This window comes from Zonotrichia albicollis, chromosome 15, assembly GCF_047830755.1.
Source record: "Zonotrichia albicollis isolate bZonAlb1 chromosome 15, bZonAlb1.hap1, whole genome shotgun sequence".
Classification (NCBI taxonomy): domain Eukaryota; kingdom Metazoa; phylum Chordata; class Aves; order Passeriformes; family Passerellidae; genus Zonotrichia; species Zonotrichia albicollis.
This window is the reverse complement of record NC_133833.1, coordinates 16,928,851-16,949,880: the sequence shown is the minus strand read 5'-3', so window position 1 is coordinate 16,949,880 and position 21,030 is coordinate 16,928,851. Positions and strand designations below refer to the sequence as shown.

The following is a 21,030-nucleotide window of genomic DNA, read 5'->3' as shown; positions in this document are numbered from 1 at the left end:
ACTCCTGGCCCTATTTATCACAAGAAAGGCCTTGGGGACACCGGTGACAGCAGCTGAACGTGAGCCCAAGGCAGGCAAGAGGCCAATGGCCCCGGGGCTGTGCCAGCCCTGGGGTGGCAGCAGGGCCAGGGCAGTGCCCATCCCCTGTGCTGGCACTGCTGGGCACCTCAGGGCTGTGTCCTGTTCTGGCCCCTCACTACAAGGCATTTCCTGGTTGCTTCCATCACTGCTAATGCTGTTGGTGGTTTCCCCTCATCCCACCTGCCAGGGTCACCTTCCACCATCCCAGGCTGCTCCCAGCCCCATCCAGCCTGGCCTTGGGCACTGCCAGGGATGCAGGGGCAGCCACAGCTGCTCTGGGCACCCTGTGCCAGGGCCTGCCCACCCTCAATTTAAGACCTTCGAGGGCCTATGGGAAGAAAGAGATCAAAGGAAGGAACACTAAAGCAGTGGTGAGATCCTATGGAATCTCAGAGGTCTGGGGAGATTTGTTAAAGCTTTACTTTCAGTAAAAATCTACTAGTCCTACTTGATGTGTGGAGTCCCAGGTCTCTCTGGGAACTGGAGCTGTCTGGGTCTATCTAATTCGGAGTTATCTGGGACTCTGTGTTAAGGAAATTCACCAGTCTGGTGGAGCCTGGCTGAGTGTCAGCATTTTACTTTTCATGAATATTACCAGAAAAGCTTAATAAATTAAGAAACAACTTATCAAACTACCCAGTGAAGATGTCAGAGGTTAAAAGTGTGTTGGCTCTTACCAGGAGCTTTGAAAATGTTGCTTTTTTTTTTTTTCCTGAACATTTTCTTGCCAGCTGCAAAGCACAGCTGCCTCTTGCATTACACGGTGGAGATCACACAGAATTCACAGAATCACCGGGTTGGAAGAGACCTTGGAGATCATTGAGTCCAACCCAGCCCCAACACCTCAGCTAGACCATGGCACTGAGTGCCACATCCAGGCTTTGTTAAACACACCCAGGGATGGGGACTGCACCACCTCCCTGGGCAGCCATTCCAGAACTTTATCACTCTTTCTATGAAAAACTTTTTCCTGATATCCACCCTATATTTCCCTTGGAAGCTGTCCTGGCAAACTGGCGCTGCCACACTCCAGGAGCTGAAGGAGCTCAGCGTTTTGCTCGTGGCCATTCATTTTACACTGAGATAAACCCTGATCTATGCAGGGACTTTGTTCCTTACACTCAGCTGAGCACGTGGGGAGATAACGATCTGCCTTCCTGAAGCTCATTTGTTATGAATAATAATCATAATAATAAAGTGTTTCAGATGGCAATTTGCATTTCAGCAGCACCTTTAATTCATGGCTTTCAAAACGATTTACAGACAGGGATTAACGAGGCCTCACAACAGCCCTGTGAGGTAGGGGGATGTGATGTGACCATCCCACTGCTGTGGGGACAATGAGGGCATCAGGGATAAGGGGCTCTGAGCAGTCATGCTGGGATTTGACCCAAAACTTGGGCATTTCAGTCCCATCAGGCCTTCAGCTTTGGATCAGGCTTTCCCAAGCACAGGTCTGGCTCCACGTGGGGCTATGCTGATTAACGAGCCCCTGACTGCCTGGCACAGACTATAAAGGCCATTCATGTAAGGCAGAGGTTTATTAGTGGAGTGGATGGTGCCTTGGTGCTTCTTGCTGCTGGAATTATCTGAGTGTTTGAAGGCATATCAAAAATAGAGCTAGATATCAACCACCGAGTGTGGCAGGCTGTAACTGGAGAAAGCCCTTAGGCCCCAGGTGGGGAAGCTATGTAGGACACTACTGTAAATGTACTGATCAGAAAGGACATAATAATTTAGATATAAAGTCCACCCTTGCTCTTTCCCCGAAGGAAAAATAAAAAGAACCTAGAAAGTCACTGCTGGTTGTCACGTGTCAGCTTCAAGCCCTGGGCTCTTGGCTTCATAGCACCTGCCAAAAGAACAAAACGTGGTCATCAGTGGCCTGGCTGGGCTGACAAAGGCAGTGGAGCAATGTCTTCTCCCAAACTCAGTCCAAATCTAAACCAACTAAAAATGATAAGAATTTCTCATGTGGGATGGACCTGAGAGCCCTGATGTGCTTCAGCCACCTGAGGGGCAGGAGTGGATAAGCTGAGCTGGAGGGTGAGACCTCAATTTCTCATAGACCTCCCCATTTAATGGCCACAGGTGGTGTCTCCTGTGTACATGAGGTAAAATTGGCACCTAAAGTTCAGCCAGCCCAGGTAAACCTGAGATGGGCACTCAAACTTTTCACCAGGCTCACTGGAAGCAGTTTGGACCTTATTAAGTTTGGTGGCAGCTGGTTTTTGTCATATTTCTGAAGGAATAAAAGAGCAAAGAAATACCTCAAGGCATGCTCTTATGCTCTTATCCAGCCAGAGAAATGATCCCCAGCTGATTCCCTAAAAAGCAAGGCTGAAGAGGGAAACCTTTTCTGATGGGGGGTAGCTCATGCTGTTGTTGGTGTTGATGTTCTTCATGGAGATCAGAGTGATGCTGTTCCCCTTCTGGCTCGTGTCTGCCGAGCAGCTGCCAAGGAAAGGGGATAATTGATTACTCTGGGAAACAAGAGAGGGAACCACAGAATCCCAGAGTCACTGAGGTTGGAAAAGACCTCCAAGGTCATTGAGTCCAGCCTTTGGGCAATCACCCCCTGGTCAAGCGGACCAGAGCACTGAGTGCCATGTCCAGGTGTTCCTTGGACACCTCCAGGGACAAAATTTCTTTGCAGAGAGCTGGAGACAAACAGGCAAGGCCAAGGCTGGTGTGGGGGACCAGGTTTGGTTTCCACCACCCACTGAGCTGCTGTCCTGATTCAGGCCAATCTATAGGGAGTTACAAGGCTTGGGAAGGTGGAATTCTCCTTTTTTCCTATCTTGAGGGCTGAGATGTGCATTCCTTGCCAGTGAAGGCTGGATGACTTTGGGGTCAGGAAACCTTAGGCACTGTCCTGTTTTCTGGCATGTTCTGCCTCAGTGGCTTCAGATCCCTTGGATCATGATTGTTAAGGGTATTTAGTGACCACTGATGCTGATGCTAATTTGGCACGTCACATACTTTGCTCCCTGTGTCCCTTTCCAGGGTTTAGGAAACTATCAGATGGAAAAATAGCAGCAATATGTTTTAGTCCCTTCCAGCTCTTGTTTCCTGATGTTTTCCCACGTTCAGCCTTTCCTCTGGAATAGCAGTGATGGACCATGGGGTTCTGATGGACCATTCTCTGCTTGATGCTTCTCTTCCAAAAGCCTCTGAGCTGGGGCTCCTTTGTCCTGCTCTCACTGGGAAACAGGAATGGGCATCTTGGGAGATACCTGAGACTGCTCTGAGATCCAGAAACTCGAGTTTAGACCTCAAGGCTCTAGCAAGGCAAGGAAGACAATCTGCTTTGGGAAGGTGGGGAGTCTTCTCTCAGTGCAGCTTTGAGATGAGCCCCCTAAATATTGATCTATTTATGTCTCTATCAGAGGATGAGGTGTTATCAAAGCTGATTTTGCTTTTCTAACTCTCCTAAAGATGCCTTGACAAGCTTCCTTCCACCTGAAATAACCAAAGCAGATTCTTTTCCTTGCTAAAATTAGCTCTGGGATAAAACAGGCACTCTCAATCAGATGTGGGTGGCAGGAGCAGCCTTACCTCTCTGATACCATGGAGGTTCCTGGTTTCTGTTTGTCTGGAGGGAGAAAAGCAGGTGGTGATGTAGAGGAGAGAAGTCATAAAATAAGTCAGCTCTATTCTGAATTTCTTTGTGCAGGGGTAAAAATGAAATCTGAATGAGATTGGAGACACTGTGGGGGAAACTTGGGAGTTGATTAGAGAAAGCCCTTCAGCTGAGGGAACATACAGGCAGGACCTGCTGGCCCTGCTGGGCTTTAGGAAGGATTCTGCCTTGCTGCAGAGCAGCCTTACCCTCTGCTGGGCACTGCTTCCTGGAAAATGGGATTCCTAAAGGAAAAGGAGTGTCAAACTCCATGGTTTTTGCTGGAAGAGCTGCCCATCTCTTGGAATTAGAGCTGCAGGAAATTTGAGACTGCATCCAGGTGAGGCTGGGCTGGGGCTCTAGTGAGCAGGTCACACTGCATTCCTGACTGCTCAATCCATGTTCCAGTCTGGCTTCCAAACCTCCCTACCACTGTGTAAGCTTTTCAAATGCATCTTTTAGGAATTGCCAGATCCACGTGGAAAGTGGTGATTTGTTGATTAGGGAAGCACAGATTCCGTCAGACAGATACCTTCAGAGTCCTTGGAGTGGTTGCACTTGAACCTCAGGCTGACCACGCTGACCAGGATGATGACCACCACTATCAGGATAACGACAAAGCTGATGACACCTGGGGATGGAGGAAAGAACTGTCTGAGCAGCAGAGAGACTGACATCAAAACTTGGCCAGGAAATCAATATTTTCATTAATGTGAGCATGGTTCGTAATAGGCAGAGAAGCAAACAGTTGTTAGAACAAATAGCTTTATCCTCCTGTGTTTTAACCTCAAAGGGCTGCTATGAATACTTAATCAATAAATAATTAATTGGTAAGGCAGTGCCAGGAAGGCAGAAGTCAGCTGATTACACTGGGGATTGATAAGAGTCCGTATGTTCCTGCTACAGTCGGTAAATCTTATCCCAAAAGTGTGTAAAGCCAGATAAATAAGTAATGTAACAGGGAGAGACAAGCTAGAGCTGTGGGTGATGTTATCTGTCCCATAAACCATCTTTAGACACTTTAAATCAAGTGTGGATTTGATACTGACATCAGGCCTCAATAATTCAATTCTTTGCACAGGAAATTTGTCCTGCTAAGAATCCCTTGGACTTAGAATCCTGGAATCATGGAATGGTTTGGGTTGGGAGAGACCTTAAAGCTCATCCCACCTCTGCCATGGCAGGGACACCTCCCACTGTCTCAGGCTGCTCCAGCCCCAATGTCCAGCCTGGCCTTGGACACTGCAGGGATCCAGGGGCAGCCCCAGCTGCTCTGGGCACCCTGTGCCAGGGCCTCATGGAGTTGGGTGTCCAAACCAGCATTATTTTTCTCCCAAAACTGCCCTAAACCAGGACACCTGGTGAAAGAGAACCCCTCCTCCCCCCAGGTGGCACAAGACCTTACCAAAAGCTGCCACTGTCAGCGGTGATTTCTCGTCTGTCGGGGTGGGACTGGGCAATTGGCTGGAGGAGTTGGGTGCTGGGGTGATGGGTTTTGAGGTGCCTGCAGAGGGAGAAAGGTAGATTTACATAAAAGTCATTCTTCCACAGCTGGGAAGAGGATTCCTAGCAATCCTAGAGGCCCTTACTCTCACTTGCACTTGATGAAGAGACCAAGTTTGGATCCTGGTCAGACCCATCAATATTAACAGCAAAGTGAGCGAGACCTGTGTGGAATCATTGCCTTGGTGGGGCCCCTTTTATGGACAAGCTGAGAGCACCCACAGGGTTTCCTTTTGGGACCCCAGCGGGGAAAAGTCAAAGTCAGCACTGCACTGTGTTTGAGGAGGGAATTTGTCCAGCCTTCCTGCTTTTACAACCTTTTGCCATAATGGCACCTTTCCTGCTGTTCCCAAGCTCAAGAGGTTGCCCTGAAGTGCTGTTCTGCAGAGCTTTACAGGCTTTTCAAGGGCTGGATGGGATGTTCATCACCCCTCAGGAAATCCTTGGTGTCCATGCTGCCTTGAGGACAGTTGTGTGATGGCCTTGCTGCTGGCTGTGCAGAGGAATATAAAATATGGAGCAGGAATCACCTGTCTGTGAGGAGGAAGCACCTTGAGTCGCTGATGTTGTGGTGCTCTCATTCCTCAGGGGATCCTGACCTGCACAGAGAGACGCAGAATGTCAGCATTAACCTCCAGTGACATTCAATAACCAAAGGAATTGATGGAGAGGAGAATGGATTCACAGTAGTGCCAGTGATATCTGGGAAAACCTGGAATTAATATTCCCACCTCCATACTAAAAGCTTCCCACCAAACATATGTTGTCCTATTTTCCATGTCTAAATGAAAACCTAGGGAACCACATTTCAAATCCCCTTTTGTGAACTCTTTAGGGTCTGCAGACCCAGTTACAGGTTTGGGGCAGAAACAGCAAGGCAGGGCTGGAAGACTGAGCTGAGAAGATTATAAATGTGCTGTAGGTCATAAATATTGAGACTTTAAAATAAGTCTGATTAGGGGAAAAAATATTGCAGAATTTGGGTGTGGATTGAGTGTTTGGCTTGTCCCTGGACTTGAAGTGAATGGATTTGCTATGCTGGGTTATCTAGAAGTAATTAAACCTGTTTGAGTTGGGCTAACTTGTACACCATAGGTAGCCTAGCTGTGGCAGCACAGAGGATTGTCCAAGAAAGGACTCCAGTTCTCAGTGGGATAAACTGGATTGTGTGAAGCTGCTTGGTTTGTGACAGCTGCTTCCAGTGCCTGTGCAAGGAAATGTGAAGCCAGCCCGTGTGTTTTACTTGTACAGAGAAAAAACATCCTTTGCTGCCTCCAGGCTGTTGTTGAACAGCCAGAGTATCTGCATCAACCTTAATGAGCAGCTACAGGCCCTGTCAGGAGACTCAAAGTGATACTTCACAGCTTCACAAGATCATCTGTAGGTCAAGCAGGACCTTCTTCCCTGCTTGCCCATGCCCATGCTCCCAGCAGCAGGGCTGGCCAAGGGTTTGTGGTGCCTGGAGAGGTGTGCACAGCTCCTGGCACTGCCTGGGGAGCTGCTGAGCCCAGGTCCTGTCCCACAGCAAACACCCCTGATTTGGAATGGCATTTTGCCAAAAGAAGAAAAAGGGGAAAAGGAATGAAATAATTAATCTAGCCATTTCACAAGGAGCAGAACAGTCTGGAGAAGCAGAGTCTGCTGCTGTACAAGTTTTTGCCCACTCATCAAATTCTTTGTTTAATTCTGAAATTGTTCTTCTAGCCACAGGCAGAAGCTGTGGTTTGCTGAGCCTGGCACAGATACCCCATCCCTGGGAAATGCTGGGTCCCACACAATGGGAGACCTGGCTTTTGGAAGCATCAGCATCTTTATTCAAAGATGTGTGGAGCTTCTCAGTGGTAAATCAGAGCTGGAATGGACAGCAATCTGCTCTGAGCAAAGGGCTCCTGGCTTAGCTGGGCACAGCCATGCTGAGTGGGCATCTGTGTGGGCACAGCTGACCACAGCTTCCTCACCTTGCTTGTTTTGGAGATCTGAGAGGTACTTGGAGAGGCAGAGCACTTTCTTGACCACTGCAGATTTTTGGGGCTGAATTTTTAATGCAGAGTCAGCTCAGCTGTCAGATTTCAGTCTTCCAGTCATTTGAATTCTGCCCTTACTCTGAGAAAACTCTTACTGAATTTTCTAATTTGCCCTTACAGATTGGGTTAAGGAAACTGTCAAAAACAAAATTATATTTATTTTAAAATATTTTCAAAGGGCTTCCCTCTCCTAAACATAGATCCATTGTTTGGCTGCTCAAGGATGTTAAGAGTATTTATCTCATGTTTTATCACTGCTTATAAAGACACCAGGTGTGATTTTGGATGGTTCAACCCCCCAAAAAGACTTGTGCTTAGAGAACTTATGCCACTGATTGCCATCAAATTATCTGATCTTATTGTTAGCCTCTAAAAGGACAAAGTACCTCGAGGTGCTGGAGAAGGAGATGCCGTGCTTCTGTTTCCACTGGACTTATCATCTAGATAAAGAAAACATGGGAAAGGACAATTAACTTGGGAAGCCACTACAAAATCCACTGTGGAGAGCTGCTGGGTGTTCATGGAGTAAAACTCTTTATTTGCATGCTGCTTTCCCTCCAGGATGCCCAGGTGTGGATTCAGCTCAGAGTGTACCTGATGGGTGAGCTTGGGAGAGGGAGCATGGGGAGAGTGGAGCTGCTCCAATATTTGATAAACCACGATCTGGATTTTCTTATATGGGCTTGGCCTGGCTATGTCCATCTGGGGAGCTGGAATGAGCTTCTCTTTCAGGAAAAAAAAAACCTCTGAGAAATTCAATATTTGCAGAATTGCTGAATAACAGCACAGTGTGGACTAGGCCCAATATTCTGATGCCTGCAGTTTGGCTTGGATAAGGAGGGAGGCACAAACAGGTCCTGCCTGAGCAAATATTTGAGTTTTCCATCCTTACCTCTCTCAGTGATTGCTGTCAGAGTTGTTGTAGTGGTGGGGGAGGGCTTGGCTGTAGGAGTTTGACCCACAGAGGTGAGGCTCAGGTTCGTCAGTGTTGTTGATTTTACTGATGGCTCTGTAGAGAAATTGTGGTGTTACTTCAAAAGGTTCAGCTCAGAAACAGCTTGGAGAGGGCACAGCTATTGCAAAGCCCTCAAATTTCTTGAGAGTTAGGAATCATCTGCTAGGGGAAGCATGGAAACAGCCTTCATCCTGCTCAGAGTCAAGGAGCTCTTGTACTTTGGAATTTCCTTTTGCTCTTTTCACTGTGAGGAGATGCTGAGCTGGCAGAGCTCAGGCAAACACGAGGAGAAAGTCAGGGTTTGCCACTGCTCCTTTCCCTGCTGTGAAAAGTGAAGGTGTTTTTGTCACCACACACTTGACCTGCCTGGAGCTGCCTGGCACCACGTGATCATTTCCATTGCTCTGAAATGCCAACTTCCACCTTTCATTCTCTGAGAGTCTCCAAGCACAAGTAATTCAGCTCTTGAAGTGGTCTGCAGGCTCCATCCTCTGCCTCAGCCTGCTCCAAACTGCCCCTGATCCAGAGCAAGAAAAGCTTTCAATAATCCCTCTGCAGGGAACAGTGGATACCAGCTGGGAATTTATAGGAAACTTCCTTGCCAAGGCTGCTCTTGGCTTTCCAATAAATTGAGAAAATGATGAAATGGTTTCAAGGTTAGTGTGGCGGGGTTTTTTCCACTTTATCCAAATGTTTCAGTGAAATATTAGAATTTAGGATTAGGTTTCTCTTTTTTTTTTTTTTTTTTTTTTTTTTTTTTTTGCAAGGCTTGGAAGCAGAGGCAGAGATCTTTTTGAGATCTTATTCCTTGCTATGATTAGATTTTTTTTTCCTGAAACATAGCAGGAAGCGATCCTTCTCCAAATATCAAAGTGGACGCTAACAGACATGGAGCTGGAGAGATAATTTCTTGTGTAATTGGTTTTCTGTACATGTCAAAAATCATAGGAAGGCTTGGATTGGAAAGCATCTTAAAGATCAGCCAGCTTGGACAGGGCTTGGAGCAGCCTGGGACAGTGGAAAGTGTCCCTGCCCATGGGGAATGGGATGAGCTTTAAAGTCTCTTCCAACCCAACCCACTCTATGATGATCTCATTCTCCCTATTCAATTTAGTGATTATTATTTTTTGCCCATGGTTTTGCTCACACCTGTGCCTTGATCCCTGTGGGGTGAGTTGGCAGGATCAGAAGCCCTGACACCACAAAATTTCCTTTCTCCTCACCAGTGTCCCCTGCACAGCCCCAGTTACTGTGGGGTGGCCCAGCTGGACTGAGGTCAGGCCAGTTCCCCACTGGGATGTCCCCAAGCCACTCTCCAGCTGAGCATTACCTGGGCTGTGGTTCTTGGCTTCAGGGCTGGGTGCTGTTGGTTGGGATGGACCTGGAACACAAGCAGAGGCACAGAGGTGACATTTCCAGTCTGTGAGGATGGATCAGAAAGGGGCCACGGTAGCCAAGGAGAGCAGAAAGGGCGAGGGGAACAAGAGATGCTGAGGAGAGGGTTTGTCCCTGGTGTGGCTGTAGGGACCAGCTCCATGGATCCACTGCTGCTCGGGAACAGCTGGGAACAGGGAGCAAAGAGCAGGCAGGGTCTCTCTGCTTTCCCCAGGCTTCCTGGGACACAGCCTCCTATTGGAATATGAATCCCAATATTACCAGTTAGATTGTGCCTGGGCCAGTCTGACCCTCGCTGCTGGGCCAAAGGCGGCAGCTGTGGTGTATCACCCCAGAGACACCTTTAGCTTGCTGGTGGTTGCAGCTGGGCACTAAACAAGTCCAGGCTTGTTAGGAACTCCGTTTACCTCAGGAGGAAAGCTTCAGGCGATGGTGAAGAGAAAAAGGAGAGAATTCTGCTGGAGGGTTTCATATCCAGAGGTTTATTCCATGGTTACAGAGGTCTGAATCTTAGGAACAGCCCCAACAGAATGGCAACCGCATGGCCTGATTCACCTTTTAAGCTCTTGGGGCAGGGGGAGGGGAGGGGACAGGTGAGCCACCAACCAGGTGAGAGGGGCAGGGTCTCAGGGGGGGATGACACCTAGACAGGCCAATGACCTCTGGGCCTGAGGGGCATCCTTTGAACTTGACCAACCACACAACACCTTGCTGGAATGTTAAGCCTGATTGACAGGACTCACTCAGCAAGGGACGAGGGAGGGAGGGGAAGAGGGTATTGGTACACCTGGGGAAGGGACCTGAAAGCTTAAAACACACTGCAACAGCCTCCTTCCCTCCCTTCTGGACCAAAGGGAGCCAAGGCAGGTCAGCCCTGGGGCACAGTGCCCTCCATGTCCCCTGCAGGTCTGGGGGTGCCTGCTGATGGATGGGGCAGGCAGAGGCAGGATCCTGGGAGAAGATCCCTCAACAGCTGGGAGTTTGGAATCAGGGTCCCATTTGGGGTTTCTCCCCAAATCTGCATCCCCCCATTTCCGGGTGCATCCATGTCCAAACAGACACATAAAGCACACCACAAGCAGAGGTACCTGTTCCAGCAGGGGTGGAGGAGTTTGTGGGAGCTGTGGAACCTGAAAGGAAAGAGCAGAGGGTGAGTGGTGCTGATCTGTGGTGGTCACACTGCTGTTCTTGTTCCTTATGGGCTTTGGCTTTTCCTCATCTTCTGTCAGAATGACTCAGTAATATGGGATTGCCCCTAAAGCATTAGCAGAGAAGTAGTAGCAAAGTTTTACTGAGTGTAAAACAATCAGGCTCTGAGTAAATTAGTAGTGGAGTTTATCCAGCCAGGATAAATGTCCTCCTCCCCTTTGGGGGGCCACAGAAATCCATGGGGTCATTCCCTTCCTGTGAGTTGTTTGCCTCAGCCCAGCCCAGGCCCAGCAGGGTGTGTGCCCTGAGCTCTGGAGCTGTTCAGAGGTAAGACACACATCTGAACACTTTGTGATACCTTAAGGAATGGATGGATGAGGTTTGTAAACGCTTCTAGAGTTGATGGGACTGTTCTCCTTCCTATTCTGTGTGTCCTGGCAAAATGAGTCTGGAAGGAGCTGCAGCCCTCAGGAGCTGCCTTCCCTGTAGGGCTGGGTAGTCCTGCAGGTCCATACAAGGCTGTAGGTGTTCCCTGGATCCCCAGTTCCTCAGCTGAAAGGGGGCTTTGTTTGCTTTATTTGTTTGCTTTTCTTTTGGATTCATGAAAAAGCATCCCTGCCACAATCCCTCACATTTCCTACTCTCAGCTGTCACAGACATGTTTTATGAAAAATCCTTTCCTTAGGATTTTTCCTCCTGAGAAGCTGAGAGGCCTCAGGAACAAAATGTAAAAAATGGTTATCTGCTGCTGTGGAATGCAACATGCAAGGTGGATCTGTGCTTGGTCTCATATAGTTGTTTCTAATTAATGGCCAATCACAGCCCAGCTGTCTGGACTGTCTCAGTCAGTCACAGGATGTTGTTATCATTCCATTCTTTCTCCTTTGCTTGCTAGTCTGATGAAATCCTTTCTACTATTCTTTTAGTATAGTTTTAATATAATATATATCATAAAATAATAAATCAGCCTTCTGAAACATTGAGTCAGATTCTCATTTCTTCCCTCTTCCTGGGACTCATGAGACCACCATCACACTCAGCATCTGTGATGTTTTCCCCCCCAGCTCCAGGGTCCTGTGCTCATGGAGTCACAGAGCAGAGTGTTTTAGTTTGGAAGGAAACTTTCAAGGCCATCTAGTCCAACCCCAAGGGTTAGATGAGATGGCAATTAAAAATGCTGCCCTTGAAAATGGGAGAAACAAATGTCCCACACTCGAGGACAAGACCTGAAAAATGTAAATACACTTTAAATGCTGAAATCCAACCCAGCTGGTTTAACTTTGGGAAGGTGACTTTGAGTCTGTCATTGCTGGAATGCACATCCTAATTGGGATTTTCAAATGGTTATTGCTGGTGACCCTGGTGCTCTCTGTGGTTGAGTTTAATGACAGAAATGACACTACAGGTACAGAAAGCAGCTGAATCTGACTGCCCTGGTGATCCATCTCACCAGAGTCCCACGGGAGAAAAGGGATTTGGGGAGAAAGGGACAGCAGGGAAGGTTGAATCCTTCCAGCACACTGTCCCCTCATGGCACCTCAGGGCTCTGTGGTGGAGCCGTGCCTTTGCAGGGGTGCAGGGGGGTGTCCAGCCAGGGCAGCACCAGCCAGGGCACAGCAGTGCCTGTTTCAGCCAAACCTGCTCTCCTGGAAGGAAATTCCTCCCTGTGAGGGTGGGCAGGCCCTGGCACAGGGTGCCCAGGGAAGCTGTGGCTGCCCCTGGATCCCTGGAGTGTCCCAGGCCAGGCTGGACAGGGATTGGAGCACCCTGGGACAGTGGGAGGTGTTCCTGGCATGGATGAGATGAGCTTTAGGGTCCCTCGCAGCCCAAGCCACTCTGTGATTGCAGGATTTGATGCCAGGAGCTGTAGGGATGATGGAGATGAGCTCAGGGGCAGGTCCATGAGCTGCTGGTGCCTGGGGAGGCTGAGGGCCTGGGCAGGAAGGGGTGTCTGGAAGGAAACCCTGAGCACTGAGCATGGTTCTGGCTCAGAGCTCACCCTCAGCACCCTCTGGGTGTAGCGAGTTCCTGATTGATCTCATTTTCCTCATGGAATTGCTCTGGAGCTTTAATTGTTTTTGTGTCTGAGGCTTTATGACAATGATCCCAGCCAGACAGGAAGTGTGTAAACCATGGTGAACACATAAAATGTGGTTTATTCCCAGACATGGCTTGGCTGTGAAAATCAGACTGGACTTTTCAGACCTTTTAAATGTTTTTCTCTTCTAATTTACTGGGCAGCAGGCTGAGAAAACTGTCCTGTTCAATCCATGCAAGAGGAGACAGGATCAGGTCTTTAAACACACAGAGAGGAAGGGACTGGCTGATTTTCTAACTCCATTTAGAGCAGGATCAGGAACTAAGGACCTTTATGTGCAGCTAGGAAAAGGGAGGCTGGGAAATAGGAACCTGCCTTAGCACAGGGCTAGTGAGGTGCTGGGAGTGACTGTGTAGGAGCATTTATGGGATATCCTTCCCTGGGGGTTTTGAAGAGCATGAGGGTGATGCCTCAGGTTTTGGCTTTTATATTTTCAGATTCTGTGCTGCTTTAGTGTGTGGGTCTGGGCTTCACATGAGGGGATGGCGAGCTCTGTGCACAGAGCAGGGAGACAAAACAATTCCTGCTCCAGCTGGGCACTAAGGACAAATGATCCAAATCTCAGCCCCAAGAGCACAAACACCGTGGGCTGAAGAGAGAAAAACAAGAAGGATGGGACTGCATGGGCTAAAGCTGGAATGGGACAATGAACTCCAATATGCAAATGGAGCAGAACTGATAAAAGTGAGAGACCCGTGCCCAGTCGTGCATTTTGGGACCATTTTGGTTCATCTTGGATTCATTTTGTGCCCATTTTGGTTTATCTTGGGTGCAGCCCTGGCTGGGCTCTTGTGCTGCCCAAGATGGATCCACTGAGGCCTCCTAATAAATCCCTGCTTTATTCTTTAGCTCTGTCCAGCCTCTGTTCTAGGTCGGCCTTCACAAGACATCAGGGCAGTAAAAGGCAGGGTTATGGGCAGCTGTACCATCACCTACTAAATCAATTAATATAATGGGAAAAAAAGAATGCTTTAGGCCCATGTTTGCCCTTGCCCAAGAGGTAGAGATGCTTCTTTTGAGGAAGGAGGATGATTCTGGACACTGGTTTGCAAATGCCTTAAGATACTCTCTACATTCAGCACAAAGAATAAAGTGCTGAGATTGTCCTGGGGGTCAATATCCTCCAGCAGCTGCCAGACTCACACAGCTCCCCTTTCTCCAAAATTCCCTTGCAGAACCCATTGCCATGTTTTCCTGAGGGGAGAAGTAGCTGTGGCACACTTATGGAAATGCTCCCAGGTACTTTTTCATAGACATGGGAGAAGCACCCAGAATTGCTGAATAAAGAGCTGCTGTCTGCATTCAGCCTTTGCCAAAGGGAAAGGGAAAATGAAGATGCTCAGCTGGACATTTATTCAATCATTTTTGGTGCAGATGAGGAGAAATCTATTGAACAGAGCCTCTGGGGATGGGAGGAAGATGAGGGCAAGGGAGGTGATGTTGCACTGCTCTGCCATCCCTGGTGGGACAATCCGTGGGCCAGCTCCAGCATCCCTCGGACAGGAGGAAATTATTGTACTCAACACTTTCTTCTCTGCAGCTCCTCCTGTCACTGAGGGTCACACTGGAGACCTTCTGAAGTTCTCTTTTGCAAGCCTAAACCTCGTGGTTATTGTAAAAAAGATGAAAAAGCAGATTTTTCCCCACTGCTCAGCTCCCAGAGTTGCTGTGGCTGGGCTGATGCAGCAGGGATCTCCAGCCCTGCTCTGGAGAGGCTGAGGGCTGGAGATCCCTTCTGGCATTGTGCTCCGGAATAAACGGCCTGGCCTTCTCTAAACACATCCACACTCACTGCAAAGCGCAGCCGGCCTGGCTCCGGCCTCTGGCTGCTGCTGCTGCTGCTGCTTGTTGTGCCTTCCCTGCCAACTCAAATAAGCAAAAGCCCTGTTCTATTGGGTGTTTTCCTTTAGGGAGGGTGCTCAGCATCCCCAGTCCCACAGGAGCAGGATGGATCTGTGCAAGCCAGGATGAGACCGAGCGTCCATGGTGGGGCTGGGCAGCAGCATGGGGTGAACACAACGCGCCACGTGTCACAGCTCCCTGCAGATATCCCAGGGGATCCTGGAGCTGGAAACAATTCCCTCCCAGGGCTGCTGCCAGCACAGAGAGCCCTGGCTGCAGGAACAGCTCCCAGCAATAATCAGGACACGGCTGGCGCAGCTGGAAGTGCAATAAACATCAAAGCCCCTCCACAAGGGCAAGCACTGCCAAGGAGCTCGTTGCGTGTTTGGGTGCAAAGGATTTACAGCTGGATTGTGCAGCTCTGGGTGGGGACTGGGAGCTGGCTGACGGATTTACCATGGGAAATAGGGCTTTGTGCTCGTGCTGTCATGGGAAAGTCCCAGTTAGCCACGGGAGCTGCAGGTCGGGGCTGCAGCTGCACTGTGCTCGCGGCGCTCCATGCTTTCCCGGTAATTTTTCCAAAGGGTAAACAGGAGAATTCTGGATTTCTGTTCTTGGCAGTTGTTTTTATGTGGGGCTAGGTGTGTCTAGACTGACCTGGAGCCTTCTCTCATGGCAGCTGAGATATTCCCAAAGCCAGCAGCTCACCCCACTAACTCCTCAGCACAAAGAGGGTGGATGTCAACCAAAAGACAGGTGAATTTTAGGTATTTCTGCTTTGGTATTGCTTTTGGCGGTTGTAGATATTTAAAGCATGGTTTTTCCAGCTGCTGACCAATGAGAGGGACTACTTTAAACCCCCAAACTTTGTCAGGGCCTCCTATAGAGACCTGAGCCAGCTGTTGGAAAGGTTTCAGCAGGGTTTAGATCAGGCTCAAGGCAGGCTTGTGGTGTCCAGCCTGTGTTCATGGAGGGCTGGAGTCACTGGGGAGGATCTCTGGCACTGGTGTGGAGTCACAGGGACTGCTCCTGTCCACCCAGAACTGCTGGTGGGGAGGGAGCATCTATTCCCAGTGACAAGGAACCTGGACTCGTCCCTTCCCTGGCAGTTTTGGGGGATGTCCCACCTGCAGAGCCCACAGGGCAGAGCTGCACTTCTGTGTCACCCTGTGCTTGAAAACACTTTCAGGAAAGAAATCCAGCAAGCTAAAAATAGGCTTTTCAACTCAGATATTGGCACTTCTGTCAGATGACCCAAAACAAAATAAAAACCACCAACCACTTAACACAGGGGCAGCTGTTTCCTGGGTGAAACACAGCAGCAGTGAGCAACACCCAGTGCTTAGGACTTCCATGTGGAAAAAAAATCCTCTTTTAGGAAACCTGGAAAGCAGACAGTCCTGCCAAAGCCTAGGCCCTGTTTTATTAAGTGCCTAAACAAGGTGTCTCTGCCTTGAGGGTCTCACAGCAGAACAGGTGGGGTGGGAATTGTGCAGGAGAGAGAGGAAAAGTGTTGTTCTGCAGGGTGGATAACTGACAGCCCACATCAGGGCCAGAACCACAGAAGTGTTCAAGTGCCTAATTCCCAAATGGCATGGGGGGGTTGGCAACTGGCTGCCAAGTTGTTCTGAATTGTAATGACTCAGTCAAAGTGTTATGGAAAGTTTAGAGAGCCGGGAATTAATCCCGGATCTCATCAGCAATTAAAATTAATCGTTGCCTTCCTCTGCCCATCCTCAAGGACGGCCTGGGCATCCTCTCCAAGCACCACATTCCCTGCTCCTCTCTGGTGAGCCAGTCTGGAAGCAGATCTTAGTGGGAGGCAATTAAAACCCACTTGGATGCAGAAACGACCCGGGGACAAACAATGTGGGGAAGCTGCAAGCACGGAGCAGCTCTGCTGCACCCCTGTGCTGCCCAGGGCTGCTTTTTCCATGTGAAGGGAAGGAAAAGCAGCCTGGCCTTTCTCCTGGCTGCACCACCCCTGCTCCACCAGGCTGCTGCTCCATCACCCTCCCAGCTGTTTATTTTAGAGCTCTGGTGATGTGGGTCCTGTCCTTCTCCTGGCCCTGCTGCTCCTCAGGTTTGGAGCTGTGTCTGGGATTTTGGAGGGGAAATCACTCCATGCCCAGGGCAAATGAAAAATGGGGGCACCACCAATCCAGGCTTGATGGGACCCAGAGCCCAGCCTGTGCTTTTTGCCTACCTACAGTTTTTAAAATAATATTATTTATTAGCAGAGCTCAAAGCACTTTACAGAGGAGACTTTCCAAGTTTCTTCCCAAACTGATTATTCTTTCCAATGAATATGAGATTCCCTATGTTTATTTGAGTGCTGCTCTCTGGTGTTTATGAACCACCAAGCAGGAATGTGATCTGCTGGGACTGGTTCAGGAGACAAGGTGTGGAAGGGGCAGGTAAGGCATTTTGTAGGAAATTGATTTGTAGAGAATTTTCAAAGCTTGATAGAAGGTTTACACAGTATGCATCAGTATGTGAACTTTGAGATAAGAAATGCTGACTAAGAAATGCTATGGAATAGGACAGACATTGTTGAGAGAGAATAAAAATTCATCATTCCTGTTCTTTCCACCTGCTTTTCTTGAGTGTCCTGGCTTGAGTGCCAGGGGAGCACTTGAAGGATAACCCTGCCTGGAAGAGGCTCCAGTCTCACAGAAGCAACAGCCACAGGCCAGGTAAAGCATCTTGGCCTGACAGCTCCTCTGAGTCCAGATTTTGGGTGAATGACCCAGGTTTTGTTCCCACATTTCCTAACTCTTCATGTATGCCCACATCTCATATCCCCACATTGTGGGCAGCAGGGCATGGGGGGTTCTGCCCCTCTGCCCTGCTTGGGTGAGACCCCACCTGCAGAGCTGCTCTCCTTCAGTTTAAGGACATTCCCCTTTGTCCTGTCCCTTGTCCCCAGTCCCTCTCCAGCTCTCCTGGAGCCCCTTTAGGCCCTGGAAGGGCTCTGAGCTCTCCCTGGAGCCTTCCCTTCTCCAGGTGAGCACCCCCAGCTCTCCCAGCCTGGCTCCTTCCCTCTGCCTGTCCTGGTGCCTGCTCTGGACTCAGATGGGAGCTTCTCCCCTGCTGAGGTGGTTGGGTCGTGCTGGGTGGGCTCCTCTGGGAGCTGGGGCCAGGAGAGCTCCCAGCTGGGACTTTGCTGGTCCTGCAGAAGCCCCAGCTCCCTTCTCCAGCCTGGCTTCCCAGCAGGGACGTTCCTGCCTTTGGGACAGCAGCACCACCTCCTGCAAGGACACCTGTTGTTGACTCACCTATTGTAAACGGGACAGAATTCCTGGAAGCTGCTGCAGTCAGAGCTGCAGAGTCACCGAGGGGTTTCGTGTTACCGAAGGGAGCAGTTTGTTGTGTGAGCAAACATTTCTCCAAACCACCTCCTGCTTTCTCTTCCTTGTGCAGCGCCTCAGGGCTGGGCTGGCCTCGCCCTTGGCTGAGAAATCTGCTCTAGGATGCTCTGGGTTGAGGATGCAAGTCTGGAATCTGGGTGCCTGTCCTGTAGCTACACCCCATCTTTTTGATTGTATAAAAATATATCTCAAAACACATGTCTGCTTTTGAAATACCACATTTCTCATGGCATTATCCATCCACAGGCTGTGGCACAGATAAGGAGAGCAGTGGATGGAACAACAACAGTGGGAAATCCTGCTGGGTTTTCATCAGCTTTGAGGAGGAATTTTTGCAGTGGAAATCTTTTGTCTGGGAAATGCCTGCCCATTGTAATGGAAAGGGTCTATAGGAAGAGGTTTGTTTGGATAAATTTTCTGCTAAGTGTTTCTAGGGGGAGGAAAACCAAATTGGAAATGTGCCAGACCTTCCCAACTCAGCAATTTCAAAATAACAGTTTGAAATTCCCGTGTTTGAACCTCCCTTCAGAAATAACCATGAGAATGGAGAAATTTAATTTAGGAAATGCTAAATTAATAAAATACTGAATTTGCACCAAGCAAAAGCAAGAAAGGCCTGTGTGGGCCAGGCAGGTGTTAGTGTCCAGCCTAAGCAGATTCTGTGTCTCCTCATGGTTACATCCATCTCCCCCAGGGCAGGGAGCCTTGTTCCAGAGCCCCTAATTCCCTTTTCCAGCTCCTGGGTGTGGAAATCAGCGGCACCACAGAGCTTGACTGCCCCTCTCCTAAGCTGCTGCTTTGCCTTGTGCAGAAGCTTCCGCAGGGGCTGCACCACCTTTGGGACTTGCTGTAAATTAAAAATGAAATTGAAAAGCCATTTTGGGGCTGTTGGATCAGTGCAGAAGAGGGAGGCAGGACATTCCAGGGAAGGCTGGTTTGGTGGGAGAGGTGTGACAGTGCTGTGAGCATAAAGGGGGACAATCCCTGCCCCTGATTTTAGACAGGTGGCTTGAGAGGACAGAAGGATGGAGGGTGGCATCCCTTCCACCTGTGCTGCAGCACGAGGTGCTCCTGGGAGCTGGAATTCTGGGATTCTGGGATTCTGGGCAGTGTCTCTGGGATTCCCAGCCATGGACCTTGGCGTGGTGCAGCCCAGCCAGGGAAGGGCCTGAGCCCCTCTGTGCCATTGCTGTCCCATAAAAGCCCTTCTGAGCAGTTTTAAAAGGAAAAGCAGCGTTCTGGGTGGGCATTAAGGAGTGTCACAGGGAGGCCAAGGCACTCAGAGCCCCCTGGTGTGATCCTTGCTCTGATCCCAGACACAAATCCCCCCTCTGCTGAAGGCAGCAGTGTCGGCCTCTAATGAAGAGAGGAAATTTCCAATCCATGTGCTCTTATTTCATGGAATTATACAGCTACAAACCGAATTGCTTTCTATATTCTGCAGAATGAGATGATCTTTCCTTTCCAACACAAACCATTCTATGATTCTCTGCCTTTTAAAAATCCCATTATTACCAGCACAGTGGCTGTAACCCGAGGCAGCTTCTATGGTTTAATGATAAAACCTTGAGTTGGAGACACATTATTTTATATTCCTTTGAATGTATTCCAGCTCCCAGCTACTACAGCTGTCAGCAAGGGAAGAGGGGCCTGACAATGCAGGGAAAAGCAACCTGTCATCCTTTGGAGCAGGAAACCAGTTCCTTCATCCCACACCTCGACTCAGATGGGAAACAGAAGTTAAAGAATAATTACCCCAAAGCAGCAGAATTATTACAGCAAGGACGAGATGTGCTCTGCACGAGTCTCGCACGTGGGCTTTGTATTGATACTAATGAGAGCAAAAAGTGCAAATAAAAAGTATTTTTGAGGAAAACAATGTCCTGTACATTGAAACATTCCACCTTGACTCTTACTTGACAAAAGTCACTTACTCCCAACGCCTCAGGAGAAACACTCCTTTCATTAAGCTGCAAACAAATCCCTGTATTCCAGCAATGCCAAACCAACCCTGTGAACCTGACAAAGGCATGATTTCCCTCCCCAGCAGCCCGGCCGCTGCCACCCCCGAGCTGCGAGGCTGAGCTTTGCAGCGGCAGCTCCCAGCCTTGCCTTTGGAGCCCCCCGTGAATCCGGACCCCCCAAATCCCCCGTCCGAGCCTGGCTCTCACCTGGGAGCAGCAGGAGGAGCCCGAGCAGAGCGCGGAGGGACGGGAGCGGCATCTCCGCGCTGCTCCGAGCCTGGCGCAGCTCTGGCCATCCCGGGAGGGACCGCAGCAGCGATTCGCCTGCCTGGGCTGACTCTCACACAGCTTCCTGTTAAAGAATAGGAGGAAACGGGCTCAATCCACAGGGGAACTGTGTTTTTCAGCCCATTATGGCCGGGGAGGATGTGAGCCATGGCTCACCGGCTGCGGAGGAAACCTCGCCGGGCTTTGCCGGGGCTCGGTGCCGCTCGCAGGGATGCCCCGCTCCGGGCCTCGGCGGCTCCCGTGCGGTGCCGGGGCTTTTTGGGAGGTGTTTTGTGTGTGGGGCGATGTGCCCCAGGTCCCACTCCCCACATCAGCCTCCCTGGGTCAGAGCAGCTGGAGGAGCTTCCCCAACACCTGAGAGGGTCTCGGAAGGTTGCAGTTTATTGCAGCCCCAAGATATGTGAAAAATCTCTGTTTCGGCCCGCATGTTCGAAGAATGAGTTGGAGTTGTTCAGTTCTCGGTCTCAGAGTTGTTTATTGTATCTTATCTACAAAATTTTTTCTCCTGCCCTGCCGAGGTCCAGCAGGACAATTCCAGGCACACTGACTGCCCCTGGGGTGGGTTTATCTCTTTATACTACAACCTATGTATAACATGTTTACAATTACTTTCCAATACCTATTACCTTTGTTAAACAGTGAGTTTCTACTCTAAATCAATCCCAAAGTGCCAACATCATAGCAGAAAATGGAGGTAGATAAGAAGAAGAAGAAGAAAGGTTGGACATGCCCAAGTCC

General features: G+C 49.5%; 1 protein-coding gene across 3 annotated transcripts; it reads right to left on the bottom strand.

Annotated features, from left to right (window-relative positions):
• Window positions 1-864: 864 nt before the first annotated feature.
• On the bottom strand, window positions 865-20,580 carry ECSCR (endothelial cell surface expressed chemotaxis and apoptosis regulator). 3 transcript variants are annotated; one of them, XM_005495843.4, is made up of 12 exons: window positions 20,449-20,576; window positions 20,212-20,356; window positions 10,669-10,710; window positions 9,516-9,566; window positions 8,123-8,239; window positions 7,617-7,670; window positions 5,737-5,805; window positions 5,109-5,207; window positions 4,236-4,334; window positions 3,640-3,676; window positions 2,436-2,535; window positions 865-1,933 (listed from the first exon to the last, which is right to left on the bottom strand). In XM_005495843.4, the coding sequence occupies exons 2-12, from the start codon at window positions 20,261-20,263 to the stop codon at window positions 1,925-1,927; spliced, it is 729 nt and encodes a 242-aa protein (XP_005495900.2). In that variant the 5' UTR covers window positions 20,264-20,356; window positions 20,449-20,576; the 3' UTR covers window positions 865-1,924. The 3 variants fall into 3 exon arrangements, with proteins under 3 accessions (XP_005495900.2, XP_074408038.1, XP_026654175.2); XM_074551937.1 differs by lacking the exon at window positions 865-1,933 and having other exon boundaries at window positions 1,941-2,535; window positions 20,449-20,580; XM_026798374.2 differs by lacking the exons at window positions 865-1,933; window positions 20,449-20,576 and having other exon boundaries at window positions 1,941-2,535; window positions 20,212-20,426.
• Window positions 20,581-21,030: the final 450 nt, after the last annotated feature.